This window comes from Glycine soja, chromosome 13, assembly GCF_004193775.1.
Source record: "Glycine soja cultivar W05 chromosome 13, ASM419377v2, whole genome shotgun sequence".
Taxonomy (NCBI): domain Eukaryota; kingdom Viridiplantae; phylum Streptophyta; class Magnoliopsida; order Fabales; family Fabaceae; genus Glycine; species Glycine soja.
This window is the reverse complement of record NC_041014.1, coordinates 24,093,244-24,119,164: the sequence shown is the minus strand read 5'-3', so window position 1 is coordinate 24,119,164 and position 25,921 is coordinate 24,093,244. Positions and strand designations below refer to the sequence as shown.

The 25,921-nt window shown below is 32.4% G+C and overlaps 4 protein-coding genes across 7 annotated transcripts; 1 reads left to right on the top strand and 3 right to left on the bottom strand.

Annotated features, from left to right (window-relative positions):
• Positions 1 to 353: 353 nt before the first annotated feature.
• Positions 354 to 8,851, bottom strand: LOC114382722 (receptor-like serine/threonine-protein kinase ALE2). Of its 3 annotated transcripts, none has more exons than XM_028342306.1 (7): positions 8,175 to 8,851; positions 4,637 to 4,750; positions 3,403 to 3,774; positions 3,058 to 3,324; positions 2,168 to 2,557; positions 1,825 to 2,065; positions 354 to 1,337 (listed from the first exon to the last, which is right to left on the bottom strand). In XM_028342306.1, the coding sequence occupies exons 1-7, from the start codon at positions 8,221 to 8,223 to the stop codon at positions 641 to 643; spliced, it is 2,130 nt and encodes a 709-aa protein (XP_028198107.1). In that variant the 5' UTR covers positions 8,224 to 8,851; the 3' UTR covers positions 354 to 640. The 3 variants fall into 3 exon arrangements, with proteins under 3 accessions (XP_028198107.1, XP_028198109.1, XP_028198108.1); XM_028342308.1 differs by having other exon boundaries at positions 4,637 to 4,714; XM_028342307.1 differs by having other exon boundaries at positions 3,406 to 3,774; positions 8,175 to 8,850.
• Positions 8,852 to 13,641: 4,790 nt separating this feature from the next.
• LOC114381414 lies at positions 13,642 to 14,655 on the bottom strand. Its single transcript, XM_028340664.1, has 2 exons — positions 14,387 to 14,655; positions 13,642 to 14,231 (listed from the first exon to the last, which is right to left on the bottom strand). The coding sequence occupies exons 1-2, from the start codon at positions 14,479 to 14,481 to the stop codon at positions 14,012 to 14,014; spliced, it is 315 nt and encodes a 104-aa protein (XP_028196465.1). The 5' UTR covers positions 14,482 to 14,655; the 3' UTR covers positions 13,642 to 14,011.
• Positions 14,656 to 18,185: 3,530 nt separating this feature from the next.
• Positions 18,186 to 23,209, bottom strand: LOC114381239 (3-oxoacyl-[acyl-carrier-protein] synthase, mitochondrial-like). 2 transcript variants are annotated; one of them, XM_028340448.1, is made up of 14 exons: positions 22,899 to 23,209; positions 22,601 to 22,830; positions 21,777 to 21,884; positions 21,617 to 21,688; positions 21,373 to 21,459; positions 20,660 to 20,811; positions 20,509 to 20,589; positions 20,342 to 20,375; positions 20,165 to 20,231; positions 20,000 to 20,076; positions 19,207 to 19,267; positions 19,001 to 19,083; positions 18,772 to 18,843; positions 18,186 to 18,619 (listed from the first exon to the last, which is right to left on the bottom strand). In XM_028340448.1, the coding sequence occupies exons 1-14, from the start codon at positions 23,005 to 23,007 to the stop codon at positions 18,449 to 18,451; spliced, it is 1,404 nt and encodes a 467-aa protein (XP_028196249.1). In that variant the 5' UTR covers positions 23,008 to 23,209; the 3' UTR covers positions 18,186 to 18,448. The 2 variants fall into 2 exon arrangements, with proteins under 2 accessions (XP_028196249.1, XP_028196250.1); XM_028340449.1 differs by having other exon boundaries at positions 22,601 to 22,824.
• A 398-nt stretch (positions 23,210 to 23,607) lies between these two features.
• On the top strand, positions 23,608 to 25,006 carry LOC114381034 (alcohol dehydrogenase class-3-like). The gene is made up of 4 exons (XM_028340206.1): positions 23,608 to 23,717; positions 23,823 to 23,896; positions 24,195 to 24,240; positions 24,614 to 25,006. The coding sequence occupies exons 1-4, from the start codon at positions 23,705 to 23,707 to the stop codon at positions 24,715 to 24,717; spliced, it is 237 nt and encodes a 78-aa protein (XP_028196007.1). The 5' UTR covers positions 23,608 to 23,704; the 3' UTR covers positions 24,718 to 25,006.
• Positions 25,007 to 25,921: the final 915 nt, after the last annotated feature.

Here is a 25,921-nt window from a genome sequence, read left to right as displayed (position 1 = left end):
ATAGATGCAATATTGAGAAGGGTTGATAGGAGTTGTAAAACAATATTTTCACACCACTTCAAGGGGTGTGAAGAATGAAAAAAATGTAAAATGAGTGACAAAAAGAAAGATAAAAAGAGTGAAAAATACAAAAGTAATATAATAAAGGGAATTTTGAAAAATTTAAATAAAATGTAAAAAAAAAGAGATGTAAAGATAAAAAAAAAAATCATGAATATTTATAAAATATCAATGTCTTTGCATAATTTATAATAAAGCTTTTTAACGAGTATAATTATAATATATACATTCTCTACTTGTTCTGAGTTGAAATTTTAACCACTTGAAATAGAAGTTTAATTTTCAACAAGGAATTGTAAATAATTCTAACCTTTTTTTTCAGAAATAAGTTTAACCATTTGAAATTGAAGTTTTCTCCGGACGTAGCTCCGGTTTGAACACTACAAATTTCCACCTTGTATGTCAAATTCCTCTTTCCCCAATCCGAACACGAAAAATGTAGGAATTTGAGGAACCTATCGTACACAAGTCAGCAACTCTACATAAGCCCTTCGGGCCATTTTGAAACTGTACATTATAAAAACGCAAGAATTGTCAAACTTTATTAAACCCAGTAACCATTGAGAAGAATCATCAAACCTTAAACCCAGTAACCATCATCATTCCAAACACGTTTGGAAGGATGTACCACATGTTCACTCTGACTTCGAGTAAGCTTATAAAATGTTAGCTTACTCTGAGCAGTTCTCAAGGGGTCTGATCTAACCTGGTGCCCCATCGGCAAAGAAATCTCATCTCCATTGAAGCTTGAAGCTGAAAACGGTCTGTTTTCCATCATTTCAAGATGACCAGAACTGTAATCCATTGTGATTAAGGTAGATGCTTGTCCATAAGCTAATCTTTGAGTTACCTCTTCAGCATCCAACCAACTGCTATCAGAAAAGACAAGTTCCCCTCCAAAATCCGAGGCCCAGGCAGAAGACTCATTGTTACTCTCATTGGTGTCGTTGTAGATCAACTTAAGAGCCTGCACAACTTCACCCATAAAAGGTCTCTGACTGACCTCCGGGTGTACACACATGGAAACAATAGCAGCCACCTTTGCCATGTCATCAAAGTCATAGCTTCCAGCCAAAGATGGATCCACCAGCTGTTCTAAACCTTCTTTACTTCTCAACATTGGTCGAGCCCACATTACAAGATTCTCCTGTCCCTGAGGTTGAGACATGTCCACTGGTTTCCTGCCGGTTAGAAGTTCAAGCAGCACAACACCAAAACTATAAACATCACTTTTAACGAGTAAATGACCTGTCATTGCATATTCTGGGGCAACATACCTGCAAAATTGAATGCATAGAAATGGCATAAGTTGAAGGCTGGGAATTTACAATGGCATCAAAAAATGATGTTAATCACACAATTTATAAGCCACGGACATTATGTAATAGGTTGATGCCATGGACTTCAGCAGGAAAGAAAAGACAATCTGAATAATTCTCGGGATGGGTTAACAAGCACTGTGCTCAGAATTTGTGTTTAGCAATCAGATTATCTCATTAGTTAATTGATGTAAAATATAAAAGTAGAGTTGAACAATATCCAAGAAAAAAAATCTCTCAAGATATTAAAGAATTTTATGGTGATGATTGATGACATTATCTATTGTTAAAGAAATGGAAAAACCACACAGCATGTGAGTGCACCCCAGCTACACACAGGACTCACCCCTCATGCTATGCCAGTCAGGTTCAAACCCAGGCCATGTAGTGGAACTCACAAAAAATTACTAGATCAAAATGTCACACAGACAAACTTAAAACTTACCCAAAAGTACCCATGACCCTTGTAGAAATATGACTCTTTCCTTCAGTCGCTTCTCTTGCTAATCCAAAATCAGAAACCTTGGGGGTAAAGTCATCTTCTAACAGAACATTGCTAGCTTTAAAATCTCGGTGAATTACACGAGGAATAGAATCCTCGTGTAGATAAGCCAATCCTCTTGCAGCTCCAAGAGCAATTTTTGTCCGTGCTTCCCAATTTAGAGGGCTCTTTTTCTTGTCATCACCTGCAGGATCATTAATAATAATTCAATTTAACATATGGCAAGGAATTATAAATTGAACAACTGGCACACACCCAAAAAAAAAGAAAATATGTAGCCAATTACCATGCAAATGAGACTCAACACTACCATTGTGAACAAGCTCATACACCAAGTAACGCCTTGGCCCTTCTATGCATATACCAATGAGTTTCACAAGATTACGATGATGCAAGCGGCTTAGTATCTCCACTTCGGCGACAAATTCACGGTCTCTATTCTGACCATCCCTTGTTAGCAGTTTAACTGCAACTTCATTTCCATCATCCAATGTCCCACAATAAACACGCCCAAATCCTCCTTCTCCTAATACTCTCTGAGAACTGAACTTAGCAGTTGCTTTCTCAAGCTCAGAAAAGGAAAATGTTTTAACAGAGAGAATAGAATGAGCGAGAGTGGACACAAGGGACATAGATCTTGAGCTCATAATTCTGCTTGACAACATATATTCCATGCCTGCATAATAAGAATCCATTCATTTATCTTTCACTTCAATTATGATACAGTTTACAGGATGAAGTAAGTATTATGGGAAAAAAATCTGTTTTGCAATTATCATAAAAAAGTCAAGCACAAAAAGCACTCATGTAAATCACAGAAACCTAATTTAACTGTGACACAAAACAATTTAATGAGAAGGCAAACCTTCAAGACCCATAGATCAACATACTGTGAATTTGTATGGTGTAAAACAAAAATATATTTTACAATTACTTTTCCAAGAAAAAGATATGACTAAACAATATAATCTTCAGTTCATGATGCGGAAACATAGATGGAGTTGCAAAGGGAACTGTACTCAACCAAAGAAATAATATTTTAGCCAACGATTCAGTTGAGTATAATTTACAATAAAATGCTTAGCAATCAAATGACAAATTCTACCAATTCTACCTAAGAATCTGAAAATTATTTAATGAAAAAAATAAAAAACACAGTAAAGTTCAAAGCTATACCAGATCTCTTGTTTAGATATGATTTGAATGCAGGGCCAACAGCACCTGATGGTCTCCTAATTTCCCTCCATTTCAAAATGATGTAAAATGCTCCAACCAAAACCAACAAGAGTATAACAGAAGATAGAGCAATGATGATTATAGTTCTAAGATTCATCTTCTCATTCTCGCTGTTCATATCTGCAGTGATTGGGAGAACATTAACACTCTCCCTGGGCATGTGACCTCTCCCAATTATGGTTTCAGGTGGCAGCGCTGATGGTATACCTGATACCAACTGCTTTAGTCTCGAGCAGTAACATATGATAAGAATAAAGTAAATGTCATTAGGAGCAATGAAACAACTACCTGGATAAGTAATATACAAGATGGCATAATCACCAAAAAGGCTCCTAATAAGAGGAACTTCGTTGTGCCAAAACCTCTTACACAACAGAACTGCTGTGGTATTGTCAAATTTTTCCCCAAGTGGAACCAAGTTAATATCAACTATGGTTCTTCCCTGACTTTGACTGTCAGAAGTGACACCCATTATCCTCACCTGGCTCTGCTTCAAATATGTCGCAGATGCAAGTTCAATCTCCAACTCATCAATTACTGGAAAAACAGCCAAAGGAGCCACATCCAGTACTAGTCTGATTTTCATGGGAAATACACAACCACAGGGTGAACCAAAAGGAGTTGCAGTTAATGGATCTGTACAGATTTGGCTACAAGCTGCCAGAAATTTTTTACGTAATGAGTGTATGGTATTATAATATAGTATAACTACATTAGATAACAAGGCGGGGGGAAATGCTATTTCGCATAATTCCGTGTAATTTAATCAGGAAAAGGATTGAACTCATGCCAGCTGAAACTTTGAATTTTCAATTATAAAGAATATTTATTTAGTCCCACTCAGTGTATTAAATATTAACTAAACCCATTAGGCCCTAAAATACCTTAAGGATGCAGAAAATATTTAAGAAATAAGAGCTCAAGGGCATCTTGAAATAACATCGAGAAACAAATATAGTCCAAATAAGCGGTAAAGTTGTGCCTTGGTGACTTGTTGGTCATGGGTTCGAATCCGGAAACAGCCTCTTTGCATATGCAAGGGTAAGGCTGCGTACAACATCCCTCTCCCATACCTTCGCATAGCGTAGAGCCTCCGGGCAATGGGGTACGAAGTTTTTATTAAACACTTTTACCCTATCATAGTAAAGCAGGCATCAAATATAGTAAATATATTAATTTTCACAAGAAACTCTTTTAATCTGAAGCATCAGACTAATTAGATTCAAAAGATTCTTCCAAATAATCCTATTTTTGACATTATGCATATTTATAATACCTTACCAAGTTTAACATAGTACCGTACATTGAAAGAACCAACCAAGAAGATAAATAAATGATAAAGTTTGGTGTATTTAGCTTCAAAGAAGCTATTCTTGATTCCCTTGGTAAAAAAAGGACTGTAACTACAGTATTGCATGACCAAAAAAGCCATTGAGATTTTATAAATAGTCCTGCTCCAGTGCTCCTGGTTATTGAAAAATTTAATAATAATGAGTTATTGAAAAATTTAATAATATACCTTGATAAGATGGAGATTGCACAGGAGCAAAAGATGGTCCAGAAGAAAGTTTAACCAACCACATTTTAGCTCGTTCAGCTGAAGCAAATAGCACATTCATAGAAACCGAGTTCACTGCAGGAAAAGATACATAATGGCATAGTTCTAATTTGCAGAGAAAAACAAATCTCCTAAAATTATTTAAAAATAAATGAATAAGTCATAATCCTTTTCATGTAGCCTAGTCAACTAAGTAGGACAACAATTTGATTGCTATTAAAAACTATCAAACGTTGGAAGGGTACTATACTACCATCTTATTTAATTTACTCCAGCTTTCAATATTGTTTGATGATCAAGAGCCTATTACATTATAGCACATCCTCTAATATCCTTCCCAATATTCTAGTGGAAATGTAAACAAGTATAAAATGTCTGGTACAACCCAGCAAGATGGTAAATGAACACAAAATGCACCTATGCAAGGAAATTGGATAAATAACTGGAAGGTCAAGCAGGCCTTCGCAAAGAAAATTGATTAACAGAACATGAAACTTAATTGCCAACTGATTTTAAGAAACTTAAGAATAAAAATAGAACAAGAATATGAGAAAGTCTGTTCATAGGCAAATGCAATAAATTTAATATATCCTGTTTTATGGCACTGAGAAAAATATCTGTTTACAGCGAGGTCTCCAATCATTAAATACTCCAACAAATGAAGCATTTAAAACAGCATGAAGATATTTTGAAAAGATTAACTGATAATGGACTCTACATTTTCAAGGAATAGTGTTATTCAATACCATGAATAAAACAATACATTTCCTTTCCCATTCAGATTTTCAAGAATTTCAATGCTATGTATTAGTTTTGCATAAAATACTGCAGGGCAGATGTTCCACAAAGCATTGTGTATTCTGTCATCATACCATGTTCAACTAATACTTCTTTGACAGACAAAGGTCAGTATATGCACATCATTGGTGAAGGAGGCAAGTATATATTGACAAAGAGAAATGACCCAAAATACAATGTGTTAGGCTTCTTTAAAAACTGTTGCTGACACTATCTCATGTTCTACTATACAACAGATTCTAACACACTAGCACAGATTAAACACTTAAAAGACACGTGCATACAATACAATTTTCCCAAAAATTCCAAACAAAGAGACAAAAAATAAATAAAAAATGAACCCATGCCCCATTAAAACAAAAACCACAAGACTATTGCAAGATGTTTTAGGCCATTTGAATTCAAATGGAATCCCTACCGAAGAAAGTAATGGCAAATACATATCACCTTGTAGGCCTATACTCTAGAGAGAATGCCAGAATTGCAAATGCAAACATTGAATTTGGAAATGAGTTTATTTAACTGGATTTCTAATACAACAACAACCAAGCCTTTTCCCACTAGGTGGGGTCAGCCCACATTGATCCAACAAAACCGTAATGTTCCATTGTGAATCATGCCCATAGACAAAACATTGTCCAATAAAACCTTCTTAATGGTTTCAATTATAAATTGTCTCAGTCTTCTTCTACCTCTAGCAATAAGTACTTACGGATACCCTCCATCTAATCTACTCTCCTAATTGGGCTTCCGCTAGTATTAACCACATACACCCAATGACCCAAACCACCTAAGGTGAAATGCTAGCTTTTTTCAACAATAGATGCTATAAGCCAATTTTCTCTCTAATTCATTCATTCTTAATCCAATCTCGTCTAGTATGTCCATTCATCCAATGTAACATTCTCATGTCTACTACATTGAATTTATTCTCTTGTTGGATATGTACTGCCCAACAATCAATTCCATATAACATTGTAGGTCTTATAACTGCGGTAAAATTTTCCCTTAAGCTTGAGCAATGTAATTTTGTCACAAATAACATTCAAGAAACCCCTCTATTTCCTCCACTCTGCTTGAATCCCATGGTTTACATCCCCTTCTATTTCTTCGTCGTGTTTTGTATGATTGACCCAAGATACTTAAACCATGTGACTTGTGGTGGTATGGTTTCTATTTTTCACCCGTAAGCTATGATTGATGCACTTGCTAAAATTACATTCCATATAATCCATCCTACTGCTACTTAAGCCCTCTCTTGACTCTCCAACTAGGACTACGTAAGTCTGTGCCCTCTCTTGACTCTCCAACTAGGACTACGTAAGTCTGTGATATATTTAGACGTAATACACAGAAACTTAGTAGCAAAATTTTGACAATTACAAATATTTTGATATATTACTTGGCCACTAGAAATGAAGCAACTTGGAAAAAAAAATTATATGATTAATATTTAAAAGTTAGAACATAAGTTTTCCAAAATAGACTATTCTGGAAATGGACATATTTAATTATATAAAACAATGTGTATTTCAAAATAAAGAATAAAAAATGAATTCCAAGTCTCTGCCCTGTTATTCCTACAACAGATACTGAATATGCTATCTCAATGTAGTCCCAAGCGCACAAACAGATAGATTCAGATGAGGCAGATATAAGCAGTGGTTTCATTTTATGAGAAGCATAATAAAAACGCTTCTTGATAAATTCTCATATTAATAGATGAAGAAGAAAACACAGTGATGACAGATGGAAGATGAGCAGTAGGATCAAGTTGATAAATTCAAGTGTAGTGGAATGCAGTCGTAAGATTGAAATACTCAATAATGTATACATGTAAGCCGATTATCCATTGGGAAAATTGTCGTTATAAAGACCAAAGCACACGATTCACCAATATAAGCAAGACTCAATTATACAGTGTCAAAGAATTGAGTTTCATATGTGAGGAGCAAGTACAAGTGTTATCGAGGATTAATAAATGACTAAATGGTATAGCCACACATTCAGTCTAACAATAACTACAAAGTAAGAAACATTAGAAAACTGTTTTTTATATGTAATTAAAACAAACAAACAATCAAGCAGAAAAAATTAGACCCGAATTGGAAGAAAACGACTAATTATTAAACACATTATGAACTCAGAGCATAATCAATAATCATAACTTTCTATAATTGATATGCGGCTGTCAACATCAACCCACACATAACTAGAATCCCAATGGCCTGCGCCCTAGTGGAAATGCACCAAATAAGGCTAGGGCATTTAGAGTCGTTCAGGAACCTTGAACTTATTAACTTCAAATTACAATTTACCTATTTCTTTTTTCTGCTAAATGTTAGCATGGGTGCTATCTGTTTACACCATATCTAATCTAATTGTTAAGTATGGTATAAACTTCAAATTCCACAATCCTCATAAATTTCCTTCCGCTATGGTACAATTTCTCGCGTAACTATACAAAGACCACGGCATCATTCGTTGAAAACCAAACTTTCTCCAAATTAACCAATTAATTAAGAAGCATTAAACTCTAAACAAAACACGTGGCAGACAACAATGTAGGCTCGTCAAGCTGATGATAATAATCATTTATGAGAGAAAATAGCAGCAGCATGCGAAATACTAATTAAGATGAACAGTGCGAAAACGAAGGAAGAAATTAAGAGAAAGCGAATATATGATATGATGATACTACCTGAGAAAGAGAAAAGGAGAGCGAAAAGGAAGACAGGAGAAGTTGACATTTCTCAGGCCGGAACAAATGTGCGCAAATGCAAAAATAGCATCGTCAGTAGTAAAACGCAGCGTTGAGTTGGCGGAAACTCGGTAACGTCCCGGAGTTATCGTCTGCGCAGCGGCATTGCGGTGAGCACGGTGAGGACGCGGAAGTAAGAATCAGAATCGGCATGTGAATTGAAAACCCTAGGGAGAGAGAGAGAGAGAGAGAGAGAACGGTGGTGACGCAGAAGGTTCTAGATCCCGGAAATGCGGAGAAGAATAAACCTGCGAGAAAGAAAAAAGAAGAAGAAGAAAACCACACCGATATGTATATATGCAGTAGCAGAAGAAGAAACAAAGCAAATATAGAGAAAGTGAGAGAACTAAGATAGAGAGAGACGAAAAAGATGGATGATGAGAGAAATTGTTGAAACAGTGAGTGAATGAGCTTTGATGGAGTAATATATAGTGTTTTGGGGAGGAAGTGAAGTGAGGAGTGACAGTGAACGCAATGTTCGGGCGCGTGAAAGAAAACGGGTTGGCGAAACGACAAACCAGAAGCCGTTTCATGTCGTCATTCGAAACCGTTTTTGCTTCCATTGACGCATCATTCCCCAGAGGGAGGCAAGTGATTCCATGTGAACGCGGCTTCCACCGAAGAAGGTGGGGCTTAATTTTTATTTTTTATTTTTTTATTCTTTAAGAATTAAAGATATTATGAAAAAATTCATCAAATGAAAGATGCTTTTTTAATCAGATGATTTTCAACTTCATCAATTATGATCGAAATTAGCCATTTATTTATTATTGAGGAGGATTTTAGGATTTTTTATTACATGGCTAAAATTAAGAGTATTATTATAATTATAGTGCATTTAATTAGAAATTACTACTATCATAAAATGTCATTTTTAATTAATTACTATAAAAATGAATAATTTTTATTATAGAAAATTATTAATTTATAAAATATAAAAAAAACTTACATAATAAATATATATTTTAATTGAATTCAAATGCTAGTATAATGTTACATGTGCATATCACGATGGCTTTTATTTTCATTATTATACCAAAAAAAATCACCAAGCAGTATATTTAAATATTTTTATGAAAAAACTAATAAATGTTTTGAATGTACTAGATAATGAATGAAAAATAAAAATTATAAAAATTTGTAATTAATTAATGCACTTCCACCATTATTTTTAATGCACTCATTGTATTTTTAATAAAGAGTTTTATTTATTGCAGAATTTTTTAGTATTATCTTTATGACACTCATTAATTAGGTTCGAAAAGAATAGATTTTAAATGTTTACTTTAAAGTCTATTAATTATATTTGATTTTTATCATTTATGATTTTTGTTTGTTATCCTAGTAGTGTAAACTATCTAATAGTATTGATTGATTTTGTTGATGTGTAGTGTTTAATAATCCAAATAGTAATCTGATTAATCACATTTAATCAATTTTCTTTACAATAATATTTTTTTATCCACAAAATTCAAAAGTGTTAAGAATATATATGATATCTTTAATCTAGAAAATAATAATTTAATTTATCTTTCAAGAAATTGTTATTTGTTTAAAATCTTTGGGATATTATTTAAATTTTAAAATATTATAAATTTACTTAAAATATTATAAGATTTGTTTTTTCTTTTAAGATTAAGATATTAAATTTATAAATAAGAATTTTGATATGAGAAAAAATCACTCAACCTAAAGATGAGAGAGAGATCATATCAAGAAAGAGTTGATGAGTTTTCCATGAAGATGATTTAGAAGGGTTTAAGTTTGGATATAAAACTTGTAAGTACTATTGATGAAGTATTGAAAAAACTCCTTTACATAATATATCTCTACACAATAAAAATTTATGATATACACAATAAAAATTTATGACATTTTAGTGTTCATTTAGAATTTTATATGTAAAAAAATAATAAAAGAAAACTAATAAAATTTGGTGACGTTGGCAGATAGCCAAAACTTTAAGAGTGTTCTACTGTTCCTTATGTTTTGATTTCTTACAATGTGTGTAAAAATATGTTTTTCTATCCACCAAAAAAAATATGTTTTTCTTAGAGAACGAAAGCTCAATTCAAAGATTTTTTACGTCTCTAAAAGAATTGGTTTCAAGCTTTTAATTAGAAAATATATTCAGTGCAGACAAAAATAAATTGTTTTATTTATTATATTAATAAGATAAAAAGGTAAATTATAGATAAATATTGTCGTTCTAACTTTATTGAAAGGAAAAATTATATAAATAACATATTATTTAATTACATGAATTTTACATCTTTTTAATACATTGACAAATAAATAATTAGAGAGTGGAATGAGCCACCTGATAATATTTTGGCATCCCTTGGTTTTGATTTGATTCACGCATAGGCGTTTGTTTGTTTCTTTTCTGGTTAATTCCTTTGTTTTTTTCATTCCCATGTACAAAAATAAATAGATATATAAACTTTTTATTTGACAAAATTTTCTCACCCTTTTCTACTTTTTATATTTCTAATATTAGTCTTAAAATTTTGACATTTTTTTATATATTTGGTACAAGTTTAATAGAATAAAATTGTTGGGTGTTAATTATCATAAAAGTGATATTTTTATGTTTTGCTTGACCTTCATTGCAATTGGCTAGTGTATTATTTTCTTGTGAGAATATTAAAAGTTAGTGGTAAAGTTTTTATGAATAATCTACTATTTTTTTGGTAATTTTTTTTTAGGTGTACATGATAAACATATTGCAACCACATTTACATGTACATGATAAACGATTACTACATTTAAATATGCATTATGGTTGAACTAGGGAATGTCATATGCCTCGAGTAGCAATTCCCAACATACAACATAATCCAGAACGTAGATATTATACTACATAAATAACTCACATCTCATTTCAAATTGAATTTGTACCATACAAAACATATTAATCATCCATAGTAATACACAGGTAGTGTTGTCACCTTTAGTGATTATACAACTAGAGTAAAATCTAAATATGAAACACAATTATCATTCAAAATCACAGTTCCATGAGCACAATCAATTTCTTATTTGTAACTTAAAAGCAAATTACACTCATGTCCTTAAGTTTAATAATATAATATTATGTTGACTTTTTTTTATTATACATAAACTTTTATGAAGTTTAACTAAATTAATCAATAAGTTACATGTTTTATTGTAAATTCTCTAATATGTGTGTTTGATTTTTATAGATAAAAAAATGTGTTGACTTTTATCAATTTATGTATATAACATAATATTGTGTATCTTTTTCCTTAATAAAACGAAAAGTTAACAGAATCAATTACACAAAATTAATTCAAAGCAACTAAATTTAAAGTTTAAACTTTAGGTTCATAAAAAAAAATAACTTTTATAAAGTAAAAAGAAAATGTCACATATGTAGACAAAATGTCACATATTTTGATAAAAAAAGTCCTTATATATAAATCTCTCATTTAAAGTGATAAAAATTTCTCTTAAAATTTACTTTAGATTCCACTTATCATTGGACAAATTCTCTCAATACACTTCTTATTTAGTGTTGTATTATTTTTTTATTTGAGGGAAATGAGATAGATATCATGTCTTTTCTATATTGTTTTAAATTTCATTATAAAAAAAATCCAAATAATATTTTTTATTGATTTCATCTCAATGGATTTCCTTCCACTTATCATTGATGATTACCTCTTAAGTAGGTGCAGAGTTTGCCTTAGTGATTTACACTTAAGTAGGAGGTTGTTATATCACTTTTCATTTTCTCGAGCATGAGTTTTAATCTCTTATTGTCTATGGTAACTTGTTGAAACAATAGGTAGAAATCACGAGAAAATAACAAGTATAGCCACCACTATAAAGGTAAAAGGATCATATTCAAGTTCTTTACTTCTCTAACCAAATCTGTAGAAGTCGTGCACTTTTGGCATGTGGTATGTCGAACTTGAAATGAAGAAAACATGCATAAAAAGAAAGTAAGGGTTAATATTAACAGTTTTGGACTGTCACTACGAAATCTTTATGCTTGAACTTTGACTCGAGTCCTTTGAAAACAAAGAGACAAAGAAGAAATGAAAAAGGGTGATTGATTGGTCATGGTAGTGGAGAGATGGATTAATAGGTGTGTATATTTTGGTCTTAATGTGACTTTTATAAAATGGTTTAAATGAATTTTACTTTATACTATGTAAGGATAAATTCTGTTTTTTTATTATGCGTAAAGATTTTTATACGATCAAGTAATTAAAACTTATTTTACATATATATTTTTATTAAATTATTCTTATTTCTTTTAATTTATCATTTAAAGCAACGCACACAAAGTTTCTACCCTACTCTAGTAGTAAGAAAAGATTCTATATAATGATTCTACTCAGACTCAAGTTGTAAGAGAAGATTTTATTTGAATAATTAAAAATCATTTATCTTATTTTCCTATTACAAATTATTTTGTTTCTCTTTAATTTTACATATTATTTTTTTGTACAAGTGTTTTTTTTATTGACTGTGATTAATCGTTTCTAAATTTATTGATTCCTTTTCACTACTTGAATCTGAGAGGAAAATATTTACATAAAGCATTTTTTAGAATAAATCTAATGATACCTAAAATTTATAATCAAAGGTAAGTCTCAAGACTCCTTTTTTCCTAGCTTGCTTCTATTGAATTTTTTTTTCCATAAACAACTTAATACAATATTTTATTTCAAATGTTTTATTGATTAGGTGACATCGGATTTGAATTGGGGAAAAAGGATTTGCATTAAGGATGACATGAAGTTCATGTCTATACAATAATAACTCCATTTATAAAAACTAAGTCCACTTTTATTTTATATTTATTTTAATCGTGAATTTATTTGTTTTAGAAAATACATTAATCAAATATATTATTATTAATTTTTATGATGAACTTTCAACCAAAATTTTTCTGTTAGATAATAACCCACCAATAAATAAATTATACTAATAACATGTCAAACAGTTTACTAGTAAAGCTGACGAAATTAAGTTCCTGCACATGAAATAATGCCTCAAAAACAAAAACCACTAAATAAATGAGTTTTTTTGTCGTCACTAAATAAACAAGAAATAATATTAAAGTTTAATGTCTATAATAATTTCAAATTATGCTTACTCAAAAATATCATTTAATCACAAATTATAGATAATTATTTTAAAAATTAATAAATTTAATTTACCGTTCATGCATAACGAATTATAATTGAATAATTGTGTAAAAAAAATTGTACTTAAGCATTATCTTTTTTCTCATAATATTATATTTTTATTAGAAATTTTCAACAATTATTTAATATTTTATGAACGAATCATTAATTATGAAGAAGTAAGCATAGTTAATATAGAAAGCCAGTGCATTTTATAAATGTAATCATTTTCCAAACCCAACAAATTCCAAACCGAATTCCTTCAGATTCATGAACATAAATAATTAAAAAAATCTCATGGATAAATTGATGAGTCAAAGAAACATTAAAATTTGTATCTAAATATCCAACTCTATAAAGATGCTTGGTTTGAACGGGACAAGCCTTTGACTAATTGGTTCCTCTTTTTGACTAAAACTACCAATTCCCAGCAAAAACCAACCCCACCACCAGTCTTCCACAAAATACTAACAATATCCAATGAAACTGTGAAAGAATTACTAGAACGAATAATAATTTGATGAATGAAAGTTCTAAAACTAATTTAATACTAACAATATCCAAGGATGAATGATGAATGATGAGTGATCCAAAACACTAGGATGATGTTGATTCTTAAGAAGAATTTGGTGACTCGAATTTGTAGTACTTGTCCACGGCAACTGACACATCCCAAGTGCAATTGAGTCCCTTTGGTATGGTCACAAGATCTCCAGCACCAAACTCCACAAACTCTGATGACCCTTTTGGATATGCCTTTACCTTCCCTTTCAGCAAATAGCATGTCTCTTCAGCATCAAACTTCAATTGGTACTTCCCTGGAGAACAACCCCATCTTCCATTTTTTTAACAACAATACAACCCCCCCATCAAAAGAAGAAGAAAACAAATAAAAAGCATGAAATGAAACTTTATATATGTGCATGTTATGAATAAATAGAACAAAAAAAGAGCACAATAAAGAGATGAAAATAAAGAAAAGGGGCATACTTTGGCCAATACTTGATGTTCAATTCGGCTAGGCGTGACTCTGGAGGATTGCTTTCAATGGTGATTCTAAGATTTGAATTGGAATCTGAAGCCATGGAAGGAGGGGTTGAGAAGAGAATAAATATCACTATATAGTGAACAAAGTTGACCACAACAAAAGCACAGTGAGAAAAACTATGCTCGTGTTGTGTTTTTGTTTGGTTGGATGAATGTGAGATTTTAAAGAGAAAAATATATAGAGGAATCTTTAGGATAAGAGAGACCTTGAACTATTTTGAGGATGTTGGGTACCCTTATTTAACAACCTACCTATCACATCATGCCCGCTATGCATCACTATTGTTTTTCAACGAAATCATTTAATGCACCTTTGCTTGGTGGAAACGTGTAATGGGAATGGAACTAGCCAACTAGGGAAGGCTTTGATTAATTAAAAAGTAAATAAATAATAAATATGATAAAAATATTTGTTGAATACAAACATTTTAAAATTTGTTAAAATAAAAAAAATTCTAGCATCCTTAAAGCAAGTCTCAAAAAATTCTTCCTTGAAACAATTAATTAGATACTATTTGATGTCAGAAAATCCGTTTTTAGAATTAGTTTTACTAGATGACAAGCTTTGCTTTTATGTTTTGATTTTGACATTGTTAATATTAAGAGATATAAAAGGCTACTTGATTTTCTTACAATAAAATCTTTACATGTCTCAATGAGTTTACGACCATGTCGAAAGATTAATATGACTCCCCCTAAGTCGTAGGGTACTAACAACACTAATGAGCTCTAAAAAGACTCTAAACACCAATACCTCCATCAGTTTCAACACGTGTTCCACTAAGGTCAACCACTTTATCCCTCTACAATATCATCATACTTTGATAAAAACAAAAAAACAAAAAAAAACACCTCTAATATCACTAGAACCCAAGCTTCTTCATCGCCCCCAAATCAAGCATATATATATATATATATATATATATAACCATAAGTTTATCCTAATAATGATAACTGAGAAAGAATGGATAAAAAAATTCCCAAGAGAAATAGCTCAAAAAAATCCTCACAACTCAATTTCATTATATTCCACATGAATCCTGTAAAATTAGAAAATTTTACGAGTTCATACTAGTAGACACATATTCAATAGAAATCCATCATTATGAGGATCCAAATGGTCAAGGAATACTGTTTTCAAAAGATTTTTTTTAAAAAAAAAAAATCCTTTTAGTTCACGTTGGGATCAAGACCTTTATCAAACCACGACTTTAACACAATTTTTCCTTCAAAATTAACTTAATTATATAGGCACCTGTATACATTCATTTATCAACATTGTTGGTTTTTTAGATAAAAAGGGAGATTTTCCTTCAAAATTACACTTACTTATATAGACACCTTTATTCCTAACCGTCATAAACAAACAAACCAGATATATAAATAACTAAAAGAGAAGTACAAAAATAAGGAATCACAGTTCACAAAAAGAAAAAAAAACATTAAAGAAATCTATATATAGTTGAGAAGACCTAATATATTTCTATAAAACTCTTATATTATTCATAAAATAAGCTCTTAATTTGACATTAATACTACGAATACGTACTAGCCTTCAAATGAATCTATATCCTTCCTTCAAATGAATTGACGCTTAGTGTAAAAATAATTTGTTTTGTGGGAATGTTCTTTATTTATCGTTAGTTGTTCGGTGATAAACCACCGTTAATTTGTTGCCCTTTTTTCCTACCATATGTCAACACTGGTTTTATGTGTCTAAGTAATAGACCACAAATGCCAACTCTCCCTTTCTATGACAACATCTTCCCTTTTCTACTGTAGTATTTGAAAAAAAGAAGAAATATGATGGGGAAGAATGAGAGAGAAGAAAATGAAATAAAAAAGAATATTTAAATTATTTAAATGGAGAAAAAGTCAGCAAAAAAGGATAATTGTTCTATTTGTTTATATAAAAAATAAGGAGACATATTATACCGTTCTTGTATAAAATAATGACAATATTTTTCTTAATCTTGAAAAAGTTATACCCTGGGAGAATCAAACTGGCATTTAAAATTTGTTGAGCGCTTTCTAGTGAGACCAACTACATGTTGGTGGTAACTTCTATATTCTAATAATATCTTTTATACGTTTTTAATTTTATCATTCTAAAAATTAAATTTCAGACTATTAGAATTTTACAAAAAAAAAATTCAAGAATTTAATTTCTGGAAATAATTTTTTTATTTTTTAGAAATTTATTTTCAGAACACACTTCAAACTACTGAGAATAAGTTTCTGTTGCATTTTAGAAATTACTTAGTTTCCCTTAAATTCACGTACAATTCCGGAATTAAAGACAAAGATTCAGAGGATAAAAACATTACGAAATTAAAACCATTCATCCAGGGTGTTCCCACCATTAAAACCATAGTGGCACCTCTGTAATAGTGTAGTGTCACCGATGTGTCACTCCTAATCAACCTTAGTGAGAAAAGGTAAAAAGAAGTATACATATGGCTTTCTGTTCGTTCATTCAAGCTCGTACTGAGACGCGAAATTTTTATCCATAGGTGCACGAATGTATTTTTTTTCACCCCTTACACAACAAATAAAAAATGTATATATTACTTTTTTTCACCCCTCTTACGGGAAATTTGATTTTAATTAAAAAAAAATATAACCTATATGATTACTTTTGATGTATAAGGAATGGTATTTTGGGATTTTTTTTTTTTTGTTAAAACGTGGGGATTTAAATAGAAAAAGTGAAGGTGAGAATAACAACTCCCACCAGCTTTTATTTGACTGATAATTTCTCCATCCTTCCCTTTTATGGGCATGAACTTGTGAGTGGAAAGGGAGTCTTTTTTTTTTTGGCCGGGGGGGTTCACATTATTCTATTCTCCTCGTTGGAAGGAGATGAAGAGTACAAAAAGAATACATACATTTTTTTTTCTATTTTATAATATCATATTAGGTGAGTGGTATAACTATTTTATGCGTGTTTTATTATTTTAAATATTTTTTTTCCTTCCCCTCCATGAAATCAAACAAAACTTTCTAAATCATGTGAATTTTAATTTCTCTCTCTCTCTCTCTCTCTCTCTCTCTCTCTGCAACGAAGGGATGGATGATTGTTGGAGCTAAGGTGCAACGATGGGGAGAGAGGTATTTAGAACTGTGCAGGGTATATCTGAAGCAGAAACATTGGAATAAAGAAGGTGGTGTAGATCGTTAGCCAAAAAAGGATTACACGAAGGCGTCTAACTGTACAAGACATTCAATGCAAAAACCATATCAACATAGTTAAGAAGTACAAACCGAAGAAGGCGAAGATCGTCACCAACACTAAACTAAAATAAATAAATAGAATTATAAGAATGAAAAATAAAAAAAAATATTAAATTATAAGAACTAAACATATATTTAAGCCTAAAAATAAAAAACAACATATAGTGATCCACCAAGAATCTCAAAATAAAAATGTCTATCATAATAAAAACAAAAAAAAAATAGTAATTACTTCTTTTAAATATTTTAATTAAATTCATTAAATGTTTTTTTAAACAATGCATTTAAGTGAAAAAATATAACTTGGATTTTCTTTTTGTTAGTCTACACTGCAGGCATCCTTCACTTCTCCACTAGAGACAATCACATTCGAATTGGATAGAATTACTATAGCCAGCAAAATTCTCCCTTTGACTATCTAAGCAACTGTATTACTAGGGACTCAACTAATATTGGATTAAAAATTGCATTCGAAGTTTTACTATAAATTTTATTTTCAAGATAAAAGTTTTTAAACATAAATTTGTAATTGGATTCAACGTTTTATGAATGGCATTCAAAGTTTTTAACAACGCTGTGTTCCAAATAGTTAAGAGTTAATAGCATTCAAAAACTAATGAGCAAAAGTAACAGCAGCATCAAAATGTACATGGCAAAGCATAAACTTCTAGCACATGTACGCTGCCAAGAGCTTTAGGCAATTAAACTCTCCTCACCATGACACAATCAGCTCGTTAAATAATGCGAATGGAATGAGATGCAACTGTCAAATCAGTCCGAACCTGTGTGAGCAAAAAGTAGGGACGCATTTGTGCCTCCAAAACCAAAAGAGTTTGATATAGCAACTCTAATTGGCATTTCTTCTGAAGCAGACAATGGCATGAAACTATCACCGAACACAGGATCAGGCTTAGTTAAATTAAGAGTTAGTGGAGCAATTCCCTGTTATAAAAACAAGCATCAAAGAAACCATTCTATTATATTAAGCATACAGGGTCAGGCTCTAGATTAAGCACAAAAGCTACAGTATGCGTAAAAATGCTTCCCCACAAGTTGATGCAAGTGGGCAAAGTAAATAAATAAAAACTGCTTACATGCCGTATTGCCAAAACTGCAAAAATTGCTTCAACAGCTCCAGCAGCACCTAGGAGATGACCAATAGCGCCCTAAAAAAATTGCTTCGGTTATTCATTGTTCTCCCCACCCAAATAATACAAAAACTAAATGGCATCTCACATAGGTGAGAGCTAACATCTAAGAAGCAACCAACACTTAGATTATACGATCAATCAGATAATTTGTTCGTCATAAAGCTTGCTTTACCTTTGTGGAGGAGAGGGCTAAAGCAGATGAGCTTGCACGGTCAGAGAACATGGTTTTGATAGCATTAGCTTCTATTGCATCGCCTATATAAAGAATTCTGGTGAGATAATTTACGACAAAAACACAAACTCGCAGAGATGAAATATTCAAAAATAATAATATTCAAGCTTAAATTTCTGGAATCAGGAAAGGTCCACTTGACTTGCCCAAAGGTGTAGATGTAGCATGAGCATTTATGTAATCCACTTCAGAAGGATGAAAACCTGACTGCATATCATGAAAAAGCAATCATTTAAAATGATCGTCTAGACTATGGCAAAGCCTAATGCACAGAGCAAACAAAAAATACAATATGGCACAAGAGTTTAACTTATAGTTATTAACTCTTCATTTCTGCTAAAAGCACTGAAGTATCTACTCTTTAACAGGATAATCTCATTTCACTTTCAAGTTTAGCTAGCATCTAATCAATACTGATACCAATAATGGCTTGACCATCTTATCACTGTGACATAGCAGAAGCTTCCATTCCCTGACCTTGATAGATCTCACTTAGGGAGGGCAAGTGGTAGAGTTTGGATTTGGATTTGGATTTGGGTAAGGGTACTACTATAGTATCCATCCCCAAACTTCATTTAAGAAAATTAACCGTTCTTAAGACCCATACCTGCAATTTTTTATGGGTAATTACTCATACTAGACCTAAACTTGATTGATGGGTAAATATCCTACCCATTGTAGGTAATTTTTATGGGTACCTATTGGGTCTTGGTCTGATTGTCATCCCTAATCACAGTAACAATGAAGTGAAAAAGGGAGTATGTCTGTACATTTATGTGACAATAATATGTAACAAAACATTGGAGAGAGAAAAAAATAGACAAAGAATGGCAGGTCACACCATCAGGACATGCACAAACCAAAAGTTGGCAGCTCGGCCAACAGAAAACCTCAAATGATGCATGAATATACAAATCATTACAGGAAGATAAATGACACCTGTCTTAAAGCACGAGTCATGGCCAAAATGGCTCCTCTCCCATCACTAGGAGGTTGAGTAATATGATATGCATCACCTAGTCAAAATCCACACGAAATAAGTCAACCAAATATAAAACTAAGGCTAGAAGAAAATCCTGCATATCCTGCAACAAAACAAACTACCTGACATCCCATAGCCTCGAACCTCTGCATAGATTTTGGCTCCTCGATTTTTTGCATGCTCAAATTCCTAAAAGATAGGAGAAACATATAAATAACAAAGATCAAATATTATAAATAAAGTAGGTCAAGAGGAATATAGGGATAGATGATAGATACACAATAAATTATTTAACCAACCTCCAAGACCAAGACTCCAGAACCTTCACCTATCCTGAGTAAAAGTATAACTTTGATGTAAGCAGCAAGACAAACAAACCATGAAAACCAATAATTTGTGGTCAGACAACAAATACATTATTATAATGAGAACCAAGTCTACAATGTTGTTAACTTGTTATACTTACACAAATCCATCTCGACCACTATCAAATGGCCGGGATGCTTCTCGTGGGCTTGAATTATATTTTGTTGTCAAAGCTCGAGACCTGCAAGTCTCCAATATCAGATATAAAATATCAGAGGGAAAAAGGATGCAAGGCATTGGTCATAATTTACCTGCAGAATCCTGCAATTGATAATGCATCAATGCTGGACTCTGTGCCTCCAGCTACCATAACATCTGCATCCCCAAATTGAATCATTCTCATTGCATCACCAATAGAATGTGAACCAGTGGCGCAGGCAGTGACTGCAGCATGATTTGGTCCCTATATTCCAGAATAGGAAACAAGTTCTTGACATGCTCAGGATTATTAATGATTACAAAGATCATAGCATAAAGCAATATTCTAATAGCTCTGCAACAACAATAGCTTTACTATCTTATTTTTCTGATAATTTTATGGACAAACGTTATAAACTTATAATTGTTCTACCAGGAGATATATCATATTATTATGTTTTGAGTAACCAATCTCTTAAATCTGATTCACATATAATTACTCATCCAAATTAACATGAAGGAAAGCTCTTTTTCAGAAGGTTGTTATTTCTCATTGGATTATGACGTTAGAAATTATTATAAGATGAAGAAACATAGAAGCAACAAGATGTATTCCCTACATCTGTTCTACGGGAGGTCAATTCATTCTGCAACCAACAAAATAATTTTCATCTTGAAATCCATATATATATATATATATATATATATATATATATATAATATGAAAATGCAGTTGCCTGCCCAGCACTCCAGCAGCTGAAGGAGGCTAGGTGCTCATTCATATTTGTAGTATAGAATATCAGTCAGTTGAAAATAGTATCTTCACCTGGAACCCATATTTCATGCTCACATGACCTGATGCCATGTTGATCAATATCCGTGGGATAAAAAATGGACTAAGCCGACGAAGGCGCTGTATTCAGGGAAGAAAAAAGTGAACATCAAATACAGTATAGTTTATTTAAATTACCAAATCATTTTGCTGTCATAACTAAAAGTACTTGGAAAAAATCTTAAACAGGGAAAGATCACCAAAGTTCTTCAATACCAGTGAGTTTCAACAAACTGACCTTCTCGCAGATCAGTTGTGCAGAATCCAAGATGTCACTAACGCTTCCAGTTCCCCCACCAATAGACACCCCCTGATAGTTTTTGAAGTTAAAATAGAAGTTACAAGGGAATAGTTGTCAAAAAATGATTTGTTATTACCCATAATAAAAAAAAGCATACCGTTCTTTCCTTATCTTGTTGCTCAATGGGAAACCAATTAGAATCCTTGAGAGCTTCATCAGCAGCACATAATGCATATGCTATAAACCTTGCTATTGATCGATGGTCCTAAGGGAAATGTCACAGTACTACAATGACATCAATAAGCATAATAGAAATCCAGATCCAGCATGTGCAAGTAAAAACAAAGCAATGCCAGAAGACAACATTAAAAACGAGAAGAAACTACAAAACACTTAGCTAAAGGTTAGTGGTTACTTTTCATGTTAGCAAGTTTTGTCCTTCTAATTTAAAGAGAGCAAGCAACCACGATTTCATCCAAAAATAATTTGACTTTTCTTGTTGGTAGAACATTTAGAAATTAAGAAAAAAAAAATTTCATGTTCCAGGAAGAATATAATCTGGTAGATTTGTTTTAAGATGCAGCTGATATAAAGCATGATTATCTGCAAAATATTGAGTGTATGTATACAGTCATATTTTCAACACACAAATTTATATTAAAACTTCAGGCACAAACATTACAGTAGCTTCAAGTTATCAAGAATATATAATAGTTGATATTAGCCCTTGAAATTTTTTGACAGTCATGCATGACAGCCTTCATGAGCTCTTGACAATTTATAATTCTATTTCACTAACTTGTTTAGCATAACACCTATTGCTGCATTGCAAGAATATCCAAATCGTAAACAGACAATTTTCACACCTAACTAGAGAGCCCTTTAATTAAGTAATCACTATAAGAAAAGAGATAAGAAAATGTGAATGCCATGTGCCAATGTAGGAAACAACAACAATAATAATCATAGAAGTAAAATAACCTTAGAATTGAGCCAGATTTGGTGGTCGAATTCGCCCGGATCGGTTCCGGTAGGAACAACAGCAGCAACCTTGGATGTCAACTGATCAAACGTACTCAACTGGGTTTCCCTATCAAAAGCATTCATCTTGAGGTCTTCCAAAGACAAAGCCCTTACCCCACATTCCCCACCAACGAGGCGCTTCCACGTTGTGTCCACTCCACAACCAAGTGGCGTCACCATGCCTAGCCCTAAAAGATCATCAAAATGAAATGTGCAGTGAAGTGAAGTGAGAGAAAGAGAGTTAGTTAGTAGTTACCAGTGACAACTACTCTTCGGGAAGAAACAACCGGAGGAGGAGGAAAACTTGAAGAGGAAATGGTTCGGTAAAAGGAATTGAAGAGTTTTCTGGAGCGCATTGTTGGCATATAAGAATCTGAAACTAGAATTCCCCAATCCTTGATTCCTTTCTACTACTCACTCGATTGTGCTGAGAACAATCTGAACAAAACGGTGCGTATTAAGGGCCCCTTTTTCTCCGGTTATCTTTAACCTACGACCCCATGCCTGATGCTCAGAATGCCACCCCTGCACTGCGGCTATTCTTCATCCGCTCTCTTTCTCTTACTCTTTATTATTCAAAATTTAAGGATTAGATATATAATTAAGTTGTTTTTTTTTTATAATAGAAAATTTAGGAAGTTAAAACATTCAAGTAGTTAATATCTCGTTAATTAAAATTACTTATAAAAAAATTATTGTTCATCGATTTCTTTCTTCATATCTAATTATAAAAAAAAATTAAAAATTTATCTGTCTGTTTTTATAAGATTTTATTTAATTATTTTTCCTTCAAACATTAATTAAAAAATAATTAAATAAATAGAAAAATAAAATGACATAATAATTTAGTTGACAGATTTAATTTGATTAATTAAATTAAATAATTTTTTAAGGAGCCTAAATTAGTCAAAAGGATTATAATTCTGATAGCTGGTATCAGTCACGATATCTTGTTTGTTTTATTGAATCTGAATTCCATTTGTTGGTGTTCTCGTCTCACTGCCGTACAATTATTCCATTTCATTCCTTCTCGATGGCTACTACTCAAGGACAAGTCATTACATGCAAATTAAAGGTTCTCTTTCTCTCTTCTCCCCATTCACTATCAAAGCTTCTCTTCTCTCTCTATCTTGTTATTATCATTTACACGTGAATCACTGAAACCGTTTTCATGGTGAAGCCGCGGTGGCCTGGGAACCCAACAAGCCATTGTCCATCGAGGACGTTCAGGTGGCGCCACCGCAGAATGGCGAGGTCCGTATCCAAATTCTCTACACTGCTTTCTGTCACACCGACGCTTACACTTGGAGCGGCAAGTTACATACTTACATTACACACATTCATTCGTACCCATCTTTTGATTTCATCTCAGCCTTTTTTTTCTTTTGCTTTGATTGGTGTTTTCTGTTTCTGGGTATAATACTTGGTCGGCAATTTAGAATAAAAATATGGTCTTTTTTTTTTTGGGTATCTACGTTGGTTTATGCACTGCAAGATGTGTTTGATTCATGCATGGAGGTTTTTCTGAATTTACCTTTAATTGCTTTTGCAGGATCCAGAAGGTCTTTTCCATGTATACTTGATCATGAGGCTGCAGGGTATGATATATGGACTAAAAAAATACTTTTATTTTTTTTTTTGTTTTCCATGTGTATTCTTCTTCAAGGTCATTTTTTTTTAGAACCTGCCATTTGTTAGTTATGTTAAAAAAATCAGTTTAGTAAACTCGAACCCACAACCTCTTTTTCTTCTCTTCTTCTTTCATTCTTCTTTAACCATTAGACTGCCAACCTTATATCTTAAACTTGTTCCAAATATTAAATGTGGACAGTGGTTTGCCACATTAGGAGAGACTAACTCTTTCTGCTAAACCAAATCCTTATTGGTCAATAGAGTAAGTTTTGAAGTACATGATAAAAGCATTTTTACTTTGACACACTTGATTGTTGATGTGAGTTTATGTTGGTGCAGGATTGTGGAAAGTGTTGGAGAAGGTGTTACTGCAGTTCAGCCCGGTGATCATGTCATCCCTTGTTACCAGGCTGAGTGTGAAGAGTGCAAGTTTTGCATATTAGGCAAAACCAATCCGTGTGGCAAAGTTCGAGCCGCCACTGGGGTAGGGGTCATGCTGAGCAATCACTAGAGTCGCTTCTCTGTCAATGGAAAACCCCTCTATCATTTTATGGGAACCTTCACATTTGGTCAATACACTGTTGTTCATGACGTTAGTGTAGCTAAGATTGATCCCAAAGCCCCTTTTGACAAAGATTGATCTCAATACTGAATAACCGTATGCTCTCCATTAATTGCACACCACTCCAGCTGTTTTGATTAATAAGATAATAAGAGAAAAAATGTTATGCATTTGACAGTTTATAGTAGTTTTATACCATTATCTAATCACAAACTATCATATATAATAAATTTGTTTACTTTTATAATAATTAAAAAATTACCTCAAAAACCATACTAACGAATCGATGATTTGTGATGATCACTAAAATCTGAATAACATGAGCAGTTGAGCACGTTAAGTTGTGCAGCCTGCAAAGTCCAAAGGTCATCATAGTTGAACTTCTTGAATCCCAATCAACATATTACATCCAATGAGCACCCAACGAACCACAAACCCACACACAATACAATTGCAGCCCAAGGCGATAAGGGTATTGAAAAACCAATTCGAAACAAAAATGGTTTTAAAGAACCGGTTATGAACTAAACTTGTTCTGAACTGGTTTCGAAGTGGTTTAAGAGCCAAACCAGTTCTGAATTGATTTTCAAACTACTTTTTTTAGAAAGAAAAAAAGTTTTGTTAACCGAATTGATTTAGAAAAACAATTTGCTTAGAACCAAACTTCTTTTGAAAACAAATTAAGTTTGTTTTAATGTAACTGACTCGACTCAGGTTCAGCTCAAAATCATTTGGGTTCAAAGTGATTTTTTTGCACGCCCCTAGCTAAGGGTCGCCTTCCTGCGGTGTTAGCACCAAAACATCTCCCAAAGTGTGGAGTCAGCGCAGCAAAGCAACCAGGAAGAATTGTGGTCACCTAAGTCCTTCCAACAGCAATCCATTGCCCATATTTTTGGAACTAAATTTATTTGTATATTCAAAATTTAAATTTTGCAAGTTTAATTCCAGAATATACAAATACAATTCCAGAAGTTTAATTTTACAATATGTAAGAAATATACTTCTAAAAGTTTGCTTCCGAAATATACCAATGAAAACTTAATAATTACACGATTGCTTAAAAAGACCTTACATATTTTTTATTT

What these genes read in the sequence shown, in the direction of transcription:
- LOC114382722 (XM_028342306.1), bottom strand. Translation starts at nt 8,223, where the DNA reads ATGTCAACTTCTCCTGTCTTCCTTTTCGCTCTCCTTTTCTCTTTCTCA. An exon ending in GCAATCTCCATCTTATCAAG is followed by an intron (nt 3,775 to 4,636) that starts GTATATTATTAA and finishes AATTTCTGGCAG; the next exon opens with CTTGTAGCCAAATCTGTACA. An exon ending in GTATATTACTTATCCAGGTA is followed by an intron (nt 3,325 to 3,402) that starts GTTGTTTCATTG and finishes AGTTGGTATCAG; the next exon opens with GTATACCATCAGCGCTGCCA.
- LOC114381414 (XM_028340664.1), bottom strand. Translation starts at nt 14,481, where the DNA reads ATGGCTTCAGATTCCAATTCAAATCTTAGAATCACCATTGAAAGCAAT. An exon ending in AACATCAAGTATTGGCCAAA is followed by an intron (nt 14,232 to 14,386) that starts GTATGCCCCTTT and finishes AAAAAATGGAAG; the next exon opens with ATGGGGTTGTTCTCCAGGGA.
- LOC114381239 (XM_028340448.1), bottom strand. Translation starts at nt 23,007, where the DNA reads ATGCCAACAATGCGCTCCAGAAAACTCTTCAATTCCTTTTACCGAACC. An exon ending in CACAACTGATCTGCGAGAAG is followed by an intron (nt 21,460 to 21,616) that starts GTCAGTTTGTTG and finishes CCCTGAATACAG; the next exon opens with CGCCTTCGTCGGCTTAGTCC. An exon ending in AGTGGTCGAGATGGATTTGT is followed by an intron (nt 20,376 to 20,508) that starts GTAAGTATAACA and finishes ACTTTTACTCAG; the next exon opens with GATAGGTGAAGGTTCTGGAG.
- LOC114381034 (XM_028340206.1), top strand. An exon ending in CGCCACCGCAGAATGGCGAG is followed by an intron (nt 23,897 to 24,194) that starts GTCCGTATCCAA and finishes TTGCTTTTGCAG; the next exon opens with GATCCAGAAGGTCTTTTCCA. An exon ending in CTTGATCATGAGGCTGCAGG is followed by an intron (nt 24,241 to 24,613) that starts GTATGATATATG and finishes ATGTTGGTGCAG; the next exon opens with GATTGTGGAAAGTGTTGGAG.